The sequence below is a fragment of the Abramis brama genome (assembly GCF_963993115.1).
Source record: "Abramis brama genome assembly, chromosome: 16".
In the NCBI taxonomy this organism is placed as follows: Eukaryota; Metazoa; Chordata; class Actinopteri; order Cypriniformes; family Leuciscidae; genus Abramis; species Abramis brama.
In genome coordinates this window covers 17,313,995-17,325,994 of record NC_139978.1, presented here as the reverse complement: position 1 = coordinate 17,325,994, position 12,000 = coordinate 17,313,995, and the positions used below count along the sequence as shown (strand labels likewise).

The window sequence follows — 12,000 nt, the reverse complement described above, 5'->3', positions numbered from 1 at the left end:
ACTGCTCTATGTTGGAGAAAATATAATAACCAGGGCACTGATTTCACCATTGGTTGCAGTGTTTACTTTCTTTTTAGTCATGTTTTTAACAATTGGTTCTCTCCAGGAGTTGCTGAAGAAGCAGAAGCTGCAGATGGCGGCGGTAGCTCAAGGTCAGCAGGCTGCATCGACTCAGCAGCCGCAGCAGGTTCACGCCACCCCCGCGGCTACAGGCAACCCTCAGATAGCTGCAGTCACTGCACCCAGAGCGGGAGCTGTGCTCACTGGAACTACTGTCACCAACTTACAGGTGGCCAGACTGGTAAGCACACAAACACACACACCTAGGACTAAACCTTTCACATACATCTGGGTGCTTAATCATTATGTCTTTTCATTCAGACACGTGTCCCAGCCCAAGGACCAATTCAAACTCAGGGTCAACCCGCCCAGGTGACTCTGACCAAACCACCTCCTGTAGTCTCAGTTCCTGCTGTGGTCTCCTCCGCCGGAGTCACGACCCTTCCTGTCACTGTGGCCGGCATTAGTGTCGCCATCGGACAGACGCAGAAAACAGGTACAGGCTTGCTCTGAAACAAGTGGAGAATGACATTATTTGCTAAGAGTTACACTTACTAGTCAGTAGAACTGCACGATTAATCGTTAAAAGATCGCCATCTCGATTCAAACACCTATGCGATCTTGTTTATAAATGACAACGATTCGCCATTGTCTATTAAACCTTTGACAAAATTGCACTGGAACATTCAAATCTGCGTTTGCGTTTCTGATGAGCCAGAGAGAGCAGTTATCATGTATAGGTATGAAACCGCTTCACCAGCAGTCTTTTCAAACACGGTCTTGTTATTTCTGTTACAAATATTCTTATTATAATAAGAGTTATAGTTCGGAATCGGATAAAAACACTGGTGCCTACGGTAGCAATCAAAATAGAGCAAAATAAAACGTTTTTTGAAAGTAACTTAGTCCTTCAAATAATGATTGCATCGATTAAATCTTTACACCACCAGGTGGCGACAAAGCGACTGTTAAAAATGTATTTGTCATTGAATCATTCAAGAGATTCGTTTAAAATTGTTGATTCATCCAGTAATGAAACAAGTGAAGTATTTATAAGTCATTGAATCATTCATTCACAGTTTAATTTGTTTTGTTTTTATTCAGATAAATTAAACAATTTTAATAGACTGCAGCAATTAACATTTTGTCGGAACCTCCGGTAAATTGCGTTATTTTGTTTAGTTATCCGTTCAAAACAGTGGGAGTCCAATCAAAACAGATCTCTGTTTGAAACAAAAAAAATCATGATTCTCAGTTTATCCAGAATCGTGCAGCTCTACTAGGCAGTTAGACTTGTTGCAGTAGCACTGTTGTTATTGTTAACTCAAACTATTAAATGTTTTCTGTAATTTAAATAAAGCTAACATGAAATAAAATATAAATATTAGATGAAAATGTAAATTTGAAATAACGTAGGGCCTGTTTACACCTGTTTTTACTGATCGGATAGCTATCTGATTTGTTAAAAATGTTCCATTTACACTTGGCCACATAAATGTGTCTGCAAAACGAATTTAAATCCGATCTTCAATTCCCGCGCTATATGCAAATTTAACAAAGTTCATGTGAATGAAAGCAACATAGCTGCATTTTATTTATCATCAGCTAATCTCAAGATCAAAGACCGCAATAGGAGAAAGAGCAGCATCAGCACTGGTAAGATAATTTAGTCTCACTACTTTGAATGAAGATGATTGTTTAGCGTCTAAGACGCCTTTCAGTTTCATTTGCGGCAGTTTGAGCGTCGGCTTGCTGAGGAGATACTCAGATTCTCATATGAGGCGGATGCGTGTTGCAGTTGCGCCGTCATATCTGGCTATAACACGCTCCCACACGGTTATTTTTTTAACATTTTGGGAGGAGTAAGATTTACATATGTGGTTTCAACAACCAGATGCATTTACACTTGTCCAGTTTTCATTTGGAATGTGTCTCAGACCACCTCCTGAAGTGGTTTGAGTGATCAGATTTAAATCCGTCTCATGCGTTTCGGAGGGCATTTACACCTGGTCTTTTCACGATCGGATAGCTATCCAATCAGAGAAAACGCATGAAGTGTGTTGTTGCCCTGGCAACTAACTGAAATAAGTGTTAAGAACTAAAACTTAAAATAAATATAAATTGAAGCTAAATATTTTATATATTTATTTACAAAATGACAAAAGATGAAACAAAATGACTAAAACTTAAACTAAGGTTAAAATGAAATCTGAAAATATAAAAATAAAAGCGAATTCAAAATGCTATAAAAGTATACTGCTGACTTGATCAGACATGGCTTCAAAAGCACTTATACCAAATAAAAGCACTTCAAAGCACTTATACCAAATAAAAGCACTTCAAAGCACTTATACCAGTTTTGAGACCAATTTATTTGGTCTCAAAACTGAACCCAGAGTTATTTGTGAACACAAGGTACATTAGATGCAAACCGCACTGCATGTACAGCAATCGTTTGATGATCTAAGTTTATTTAAAGCCAAAAATGATTGTGAACTGCCCTAAAACTAATTATTTATCATCACCTAGAGACTTAATGAAACTATTGTGAGTGGCACACTACCGTTTCTTTCCACCGTTTATGACAACGCGAGCTTGACTATGGCAGTGGAGATGCATGCTTTCTTTTCTCTCCTGTCAATAACCTTTTAGGGGATCTTAAGCATGTATGTGTTTGTGCAGGTGGTCAGGTGGTAACCCACCCGTTCCAGATGCAGCAGCTGTTGCAAAGACAAAAGCAGATCACTGCACAAGCTGCCGTCCAGAAGGCAGCGCAGCCACAGCAAACACAGGCTGCTGTGCAGCAAAAGGTACCAATCAGCCAATGTGATTTATTTTTGAATTAAGCTTTATCTATATAAATGTCTCTTCTCCCTCTTTATTTCTCTGTTTAACTTGGCACTCAGCAGGCTGCTCAAAGCACAGCCCAACAGCAGCAGAAAGTGACGTACGCCGCCACCACTCAACTGCAGCCCGGCATTAAGACCCAGTTCTTCACCACCTCAATCGCACAGCCGCAGAAACCTGCGACAGCTCAGCAGATACAGGTAAGAAGGAGACCACCTACACAAGAGCGAAGCCTGACACGTGTGAGCAGAATGTAAATGTTGCAGTGCGATGTAGTGCATGTGGTATTAGCAGCTAGCTCAGCTTTGTAGTGATTTTCCCTTGTGCTTGTAGGTCGCTAAGCTTCCTCAAATAGTTCAGCAGCAGATAGTATCATCACCTCAACAGGTAAGCGTTTCGGTGTTTTGTGCACTTTCTTTTTGATGGATTGAAAATTAATTTGATGCGGTTTTTGAAGTCGAGAGTGATAGCGTTTGTTCCTGATTTTAATTTTAAACTTTCTCTGTGCATGTTATTCCATACAAAATAATTCTTGTCTTTGTATTAGTCTTTAATAAAACCTCTGAAATGACTTTCCTTGTTGGCTGATTGATACTATTGTGTTGTATACTTAATATATATTACTGTTTAAATGAATACTTTTATTCAGTAGTATCATTACAGTAAAGACGTTTCAGATAAATTGAATTATGACACCTGAATTGATTTTATGTGTGTGTATGAAGATTCAGCCTCAGACGGTGGCCCTTACACAGGCGGCACCCGCTGCAGGTTCGGGACAGGCCCAGGTGCAGGTCATCCCCGCGGGCACAGCCACGCAGGTGGTGCAACAGAAGCTCCTCCAGCAGCAGGTTGTTACGGCGGCCGCCGCCTCGCCTCAAATCCAGACCCCACCACCACACAGCCCCGCCCAGCAGCAGAGCGCCACGACCCCCGCCTCCGAGACCCCAACGCAGCAGGCCGCTGCCACCCCCCAGCCCCAGCAGGGCAAAGGAAACACCCGCACTGGGGCCGCCATGCGCTCCAAAACCCCCGCCAAACCCAGCGGTGGCAGCTAGAGGGTCGCAGGAGGAGAAAGTACCTGGGCACAACATAGGGCTCTGAATTTATTTTCCATTTGTTTTGGGAAAACTGACTCTTTGTTAAACAGGAACTCACCGTTGACTGTCTGGATGGAGCTTTTTGCAATTTGAAGTAAAAGCTAACCACGTCTCATGCTAATCAAACATCACTCTGCCACCGGCCCTCAATCTACGGCCAATCTTTTTTTCGCTGTTTTTTTTTAACGGCTTATTAACTGAGGCTCCTCCCTCAGAAGTAAAGCATGACTATACAACAGTACGGCGGCTTGTTTTCATACTGAAACTGATGGTCATACATTTGACCGAGCCGTCAAATGCTCCCTGTTCTTTTTCTACCATGCTACATGCTCTGTTTATATAGTGTTTAACATGTCATCACATCATTAAGGTCATGGGTCAAGTGCGTTTGGATCGACTTCACTTCATTTGGCACGCAAGAACTCTCAAGATCGTCTCAACATTATTCATAATGTTCAATCAGTCAAATTATATGCGTGTCCCCTCCAATATTTCTTTCAATAGGTGTGGTGTTGTCCCTTTGTGTCGGTAAATATCACTTTGAAGCATTTAATGATGATGATGATGATGATGATAATCAAGATTAGCGAAGCTCTGCAAACCAAACTCTTCCTTTTGGGATGTAGAAATGGCCAACTACCATTAGTTTGATGTATGTGACCCATTCGAATGAACCCTCCCAATAGAAGAAGTGAATATATTAGTTTGTATCATGAAAACTCCCCTAAAACAAATTCTTTTCACTGTAGTTCAGCTGCATGGATGGATACCACCTGCAAATTGTCTAGTGATGTGTACTTGATGTGTGTGAAATGTTTGTGTGAGAATGTAATTTAACAACAAATTGATAGAAAAACTATCCTGCAGTGTAGCCGTTTAATGGTAGCGGCAGCTGTGGAAATTATTGCCCTCCCAACTTCGATTTGGAAGAAATGTCATTGTTGAAAACGCATCTGTGAAGTATTTCCGTTTTTCTTATGCATAGTTTTGAACAATGTCACCATTTGTCAGTTGAGTCAGACCTCAGCTTGGCTGTTAGTGTGTTTACGTTGGCCTGCTATCAGTAATGAACAGACTTAAATCAAGACTTTCCCTCAATGTATCTAAATCATATAATGACGGGGCTTTCGGTCATAAATGCATCTTTTTGTATTGATGTTGGGTCTGGAACACATGTAAATAACTCACAAGAAGAGGGGGGAGGGGGATGACGGCATTTGTATTTGTAAAGTAGTTGTGTATTCATTGAATTTTTTTTCAGCCTACTTGTATAAAGTGTTATGTTTTTACACACGTCTGGCTTATGATGTCTTTATTTGTCCAGGTGCGTATTTGTTAGCTAGATTGAGTAAGCTGTCCTGGATGGGGTTCAGATTACATTAAGTCAACGGTTCTGCCTGGAATCCATAGATATGCATTCCTGTACGTCTGTGTGTAGACTTGCTGAGTGCAGTATATGTGTCAGCACACTGGCCAACAGGGATTTCAGAAAGATAATGCATTGCATTATTGCATCTCCCCTGCTCAATACAAAATCATGTTATTCCAGCAGCAATGGTTCTACAGGCGTTTACTCTCATCTTTAGCAGTATATATTGATCGTAGCTACAGTGGGCATTCAACAGAAAACAATAACTTTTCCTGTTTAAAAAGCTTACGCAAAGATTTTCTAGTGAGCTAATGAAGGAATGTTTTGTACTGTCAGGTCAAGTTTACACAAGCCTTGATTTGACCAGTGTTTATTTCTTAGATGACCAATGGGGGGCGCTCTGCCATTTTCAGTTTGTGAGATAAGGAAGCCATGGCTGGCCTATTGCAGGTTGGAGCCAAGTAATGGTGTTTATATAGTCAAACGCATTATTACTTTTGCTCACACTTATGAGATTTGGACATGCCCTTATTGTTAAAGACAACATGAAATCAAAACTAGCTATTCTTATTTTTTATGGAATATTGTATTTATGATTTGTCCGTGCGCACACTCTCACACACACACACATATATGTAAATATATACACTCTGACATGTTGAACATTAAGTGATTTAAAAAAAATAATATATATATATATATATATATATATATATATATATACTCAAAATAACTTGCCCTCCCTCTCCCTCAGCAATTAAGTGCAACAGTGCCCACCCACTTTTTTTTGCAGCATTTGTTCCGGAAGTATTTTTTTCCCATTCATTTCTTCCATAGGTATTCAAAAAGACTTTGTTAAAGTGTTTTAAGCCATGAACCAAGCCAAACAGCAACGAGGTAAATCATAACATTACAAACTTTGTTTTGAAGCAAAAAAGTATTTGAAAGTAGGACAAAAAGACAAACGTAGGCTACAAGACTGTGTACTCAATGGTTTTAGTGATTAAAATAACTACAATCCCATGCAGCATGGAGACATAGCATACAATAACAGTCCGGTGTGTAAAACTCTTGGACGCATTTATTTTTATGTCACAAACTTAACATACCTTTGAAAACCCAGAGTTTATTTGATCCTGATAAGAGCTCATTGTCACAACACCCCAGCCAACATGTATATGTGGGCCCCACATGGTTTATGCTTGGGCTACGTGGGTACCAAGTGGGCATGGTCCCAAAATGAGCATCTTATCTGGGGCCCACTTGGGTCAGCTAAGTAGGTCCCACATGGGCAAAAACAGGTGTGCTCCCTATGTGGGTCCTAGTTGGGTCACTAATGGGAAATGAGTGCATGGGCTCAAAATGGGCAACACAAATGGGGCCCATTTGGGTTTATCAAATGGGTTAAACATTGGCAAACACAATCAGTCCCATATAGGCTGCCTACATGGGCCCAAGGTAGTTCCCACATAGGTAATCTCGACATGGGTTATGAATGGGAAATACACATGCTCACTTTGATAAACCATATGGGTCAGACATGGGCAAACACAATCAGTCCAATATAGGCTGCCTACATGGGCCCAAGGTAGTTCCCACATAGGTAATCTCTATATTTACATATTTAAGTACTATATATATTTACCTTGCAATTGTACTTTGGTATCCTAAATTATATACTTAAAGTCAATAAGAACAACAAATGTTGTGCTTAATGCACTTGGTTATCTGGAAGTAGTGCTGAGGTTAAGTGTATTTGATTGTGCTAAAGTGGAACTATTGCAAGTATACTTTAGGTCAGGGGTGCCCAATCCTGCTCCTGCCGATCGACTGTCCTGCACAGTTCATCTCCAACCCTAATCAAACACACCTGCCTTTAATTTTCAAGTGATCCTGAAGACCTTAATTAGTTGCTTCAGGTGTGTTTGATTAGGGTTGGGGATGAACTGTGCAGGACAGTCGATAGGCAGGAGCAGGATTGGGCACCCCTGCTTTAGGTACACTTATTATTGGACAAACCCACTTACAGCCCGTATTTCAGCCCATGTAGTAACCTTGTTGTACCCACAAAAAAACTAAAGCTGGGACCAAGATGGGTCTTGTGCATGAAGCCCAGTTGGGGCCCACCTGTTTATAAGTGCCATCCTATATGAAATCCATGTGAGCAGTTGGCATGGGGCCATTATGGAACCCGCGGACAATCCCATACAGAGCCCATTTTTCAGCCCATTTCAAACCCACATGGGCCCCACATACAAATGTCGACTGGGTTAAAGCTGGGACCGAGATGGGTCTTGTGCATGTTGCCCACTTGGGTCCCACCTAGTACAAAGTGCAATCCTACATGAAATCTATCTGGGCAATTAACATGGGGCCATTATGGACCCCGTGGATAGTCCTACATGGGGCCCATTTTTCAGCCCATTTCATACCCATATATGGGCCCCACATACAAATGTTGGCTGGGACTACAGCGTTCTTCCTCCATAAGGGAGTTTACCTTTGTTTCCTGGTCGTTAAATTCTGTTGTTAAACATGATTATTTTAATAAGTTGAAATAATGCGGGTTAACAGAAGCAAACCAATTAACAACGTCGTAGCTCAAAGTAAGGCTGGTTTAAATGTTTATAATTTATCATTAAATATATATATATATTTCCCAATGGATGGAGTTTTTACTTCCGGAACCCGACTATTACCCAACAATTTTTCTTGTTCGAAAAGCCATTTTACTGATCTACATCACAATAGGTAAGAAAACATTGCAAACACTGTTTCATGCTGACTTCAAGCTGCATAAATATGTAACTTTAAGCAGTTTTGTATAGCGCGGATACATTTATATACCTCTATACAATATAGCAAATATATGGATTGACAGTTGACACTTGACGCCAGGCGCGGGCGCCCCACAATTTGAAAACCTTAATATGAAGGCCCGTGTGATGAAAGATGGCTTCAATTTTCAATTTAACTATCCCTTAAAACAAGTCCTCCGAGGTAATTTACCTGAGACTGAAGATGGTGCCAGTTTTGGTGCAATTATATGAAACAAAAAAGCGCCAGTCTGCGGTGATAGACTGTAAAACTGTCGTGGATGAATAAACGTAGATGTTAGCAGAGCCGTTGCTCTGGATGTTAGGAAATATCTGACCTCTGAATAACGCGAATGACCAATTAGAATCACATATTCCAAGACATCTGATGTTCATTTGACAGGTAGGCTACGTTTGCGCTAGCCAGAGACCAGACCACCAGTGCAGAGCTCGTTTGATGACACTTTAGAGCAGAGAAACATGGGGAACAACCTTGGCAGTTTTGTTTTACAGTGTTTCCTTGAGTATCCGCGTGCTCTACATGTGTTTATTTGCTCTGACATATTTTCCCTGGTGCGGATGGCATGTTGGTAACGCAGGGCCGGGCTTGTTCCCGTGATTTGTCAGATGCTGTATCTCTCCGGCTGACAGAAGCTTTTGAACACTGCAGTTCAGAGAGCGAGAGAACAGAAGTGTGTCAAACGTGAGCATGAGCAGGAGTGCGCGCGCTTTTCTCTTTATTTCGCGCCATGTTTGGTTGATGTGGAAAAAGCCAGTGTTGTTGATGGGAAAGTTCACAGACAGAGAGCAGCTGCTAATGTCGGCAGAGGTTTCGTTTGTTTGTTTTTTAAGTTATGATGTAATTAGCACTGAATTTCTGTGCTTGAGTTTTGCAAGATAAAGTAAGGAAGGTTTTAAATGACCCAGTCATTTTGACCCACATGAATTTTGAAGCTGCTTGCTTTGTTTTCATAACAAGTTGCAAAATAAAGACTATAGAAGTTGTATGACGTCGTCAGGCGTGTAAACTGGCATCATTGTGGTTTGTCTTTATTTACAACTTGTTAGAATCTTATAAAACACATGAGAAATGTGTCAGAACGGCAAACGAAAACTTCAGAAGCGTAAGCGAAAACTTCAGAAGCGTAAATGAAAACTTCAGAAGCGTAATCGAAAACTTCTGAAGCGCAAGTGAAAACTTAAGAAGCGTAAATGAAAACTTCAGAAGCATAAGCGAAAACTTCAGAAGCGTAAGCGAAAACTTCAGAAGCGTAAGTGAAAACTTCAGAAGCATAAATTTAACTCTGGAAGCGCATTTGTAAGTTCAGATCAGCGAAAGAAATATGAGAAATAGTTAGCAAAACATGCAGTGTATTAAAAACGTCAAAAAATTTGCCTGCGATTTATTCTTTTTCAGTTTCAAAGATATTTAATTCAGTTTCAATTTATATTTTCATTAGTTTCTTGAAAAGTTACGTTCATTATTATTGGCACAAAAGTAATTCCATATTTTTTACCTTATATAATTAGCAAGAATACATTTTATCAAAAATGCTTGAAAAATACACGCTATACACACACAGATAATGTCACATAGCCTATATATATATATATATATATATATATATATATATATATATATATATATATATATATATATAAAGGACAAGGTACAATACAACAAAAAGCCTTTATTTGTGGAAAAAAGGCTAAAATTGCACAGGTCTTCATGTGTTTTACAAGAGCTCATTATCCTTACAGGACATGATAGATGCTTGTTCCTGGAGGACAATTTCAAAGAAAACCACATTGAGATCTACAGGATCTAAAGCTTCAACAGTGAGTTGTCATGACAACATTAAGCTGCAAGAGTAGGATGTTGATTTGTACAGCATTGATGTGAACAAAGGCAGGCAGCAAGCAGTGGTTTCTATATCAACCTTGATTATGCAGTACAGTATATGTGTGTTTGTGTGTATAATGGCATAGGCAGCAGTGAATAATGTGGTCATTTGTATGCCGAGTGTCACTAGAATACATTTAAGAGTCCCTGAAGTAATGGTAAGTCCAAACATGAGACGAAAGCCTGTGAGATTCACCCAAGCGCTTCATACTTATAAGTCAAGACACAGCCACAGTGAAAATGTGTTGATTTAATGTATGAAGATATGGGATGAAAAATGATCTCTCTCAGGAATCCTCCTCCACACAGCTGCTTTACAGTCTGCAGGCCTTCAGAAAAGCATATAAAACATTCTTTAAGAAATATTTATGAAGTAATAGACAACGACGACAACTTCTTGATCAAAATAGGGAAAAACAGCTTGGCCCTCATATATTTGCATCATTACATACATTCACATTTCCCTTAATCCACTACTTCCTGATTTTGATGAAAGATTGTTTTAACTCTCACCACAGTGATGGGATTAGTCTGTTTTGCAATTTATACATTTTACATTTACTCAGTCTAAACTAGCTTGTGCAAACATTTACATTACATTTATTCATTTAGCAGACACTTTTATCCATAGCAACTTACAAAATGAGGACAAACCCAAGTAAGCTCTCAAGACACTCTCTGATCATACTGATTTTGACAACTATTTTTACAGCTTTTATTAAGTTAATGTTATTTATACATGAACTATTGTTCAGTAATGTTACGTTATGTTTATTCACAAATCATAATACATTCATGTTAATTTATAAAACTTGAATTGAATATTAACCAAGATTAATGCTGTAAAAGTATTTTAACCTTCTTGTTATTCAATTTCCTTTTCTTTCGTTTTGTAGTTAAGGTGCATTTTGTGTCTTTGAGCATTTACAGTGGGATTTTGTGGGAGTCATCCTCAACCTTTCTGACTCCAAGGCCCCCCTTTGTCCAAGACAATATTTAAAGGCCCGTCTATCAAGGCTGATTTGTACCTCATGTGCTAATGTAATAAAAATAAATAAACTTGAAAAAAAATATGATAATGCTAGTCTAAAGGTAGACCTTTGTTCATCTTCGGAACATAAATTAAGATATTTTTTATTAAATCCGAGCACTTTCTGCAACGCAATTACCACTTTCAAAGCCCAGAAAGTTAGTAAAGACATCAGTAAAATAGTCCATGTGACTACATTGGTTCAACCTTATGTTATGAAGCGACGAGAATACTTTTTGCGCGACGAGAATACTCTTTCATCAAAATTTTATCAACAATATCTTAATTTGTATCTTAAAGGACTTGCAGGTTTGGAACGACATGAGGGTGAGTTAATCAATGACAGAATTTTCATTTTTGGGTGAACTATCCCTTTAAGAAAGCGTGGATAAACTTTATTTTTTACGAAGTTCCAGTCAGATCATGTCAGTAAGACACTTTTCAAAGAGACTGAAATACAAGATGATGCAGTGACGACTACATAATATTGCAACACACAAGTGTGAGTAACAGTTTTTGCCATGACATTGTGTCACTATTGCTTTGTCTGATACAGATCATTTGATATGTGCTGAGCATTTATTCTGTAGCGCTGCAGGACTTCAAACTGAATAGTTGTGAGGGTTGTGATTTGCTCTTTTCTTTTCTTCTGCAATTATGGGGTTAATGCGTTGGCTTATCGGATATGGAAGAAACGCTGCTTTTATTATTTATTTATTTTATTTAAGCCATTTGCTGTAAGCCTGAATAAAAGCTTCAGTGAGAGACATCTGTTTTGTCATCAGTAATATATTACAACACATTTCATTTTATAAAACACAACACTGTGGTAACTTAAACTTTATTTGCCACAATCAAGACTTATAAAGCATAGG

General features: G+C 39.2%; 1 protein-coding gene and 1 long non-coding RNA gene across 12 annotated transcripts in view; both read left to right on the top strand.

Moving 5' to 3' along the window:
* The window catches only part of ep400 (E1A binding protein p400), a 37,861-nt gene extending 32,561 nt beyond the window's left edge, over window positions 1-5,300 (top strand). For 6 of the 11 annotated variants that reach the window (XM_084086941.1, XM_084086940.1, XM_084086939.1 and 3 more), the window contains 7 exons: window positions 107-301; window positions 382-556; window positions 1,666-1,716; window positions 2,743-2,870; window positions 2,967-3,107; window positions 3,241-3,294; window positions 3,633-5,300. In XM_084086941.1, the coding sequence (XP_083943067.1) occupies window positions 107-301; window positions 382-556; window positions 1,666-1,716; window positions 2,743-2,870; window positions 2,967-3,107; window positions 3,241-3,294; window positions 3,633-3,965 (1,077 nt within the window). In that variant the 3' untranslated portion in view covers window positions 3,966-5,300. The remainder of the gene's footprint in view (window positions 1-106; window positions 302-381; window positions 557-1,665; window positions 1,717-2,742; window positions 2,871-2,966; window positions 3,108-3,240; window positions 3,295-3,632) is intronic. The other 5 variants (XM_084086945.1, XM_084086942.1, XM_084086948.1 and 2 more) reach the window with 3 other exon arrangements.
* Window positions 5,301-11,504: 6,204 nt separating this feature from the next.
* LOC311066515 overlaps window positions 11,505-12,000 on the top strand; it is a 54,731-nt gene continuing 54,235 nt past the window's right edge. The window contains exon 1 of the long non-coding RNA XR_014603095.1: window positions 11,505-11,627. This is a non-coding gene — a long non-coding RNA (uncharacterized lncRNA). The remainder of the gene's footprint in view (window positions 11,628-12,000) is intronic.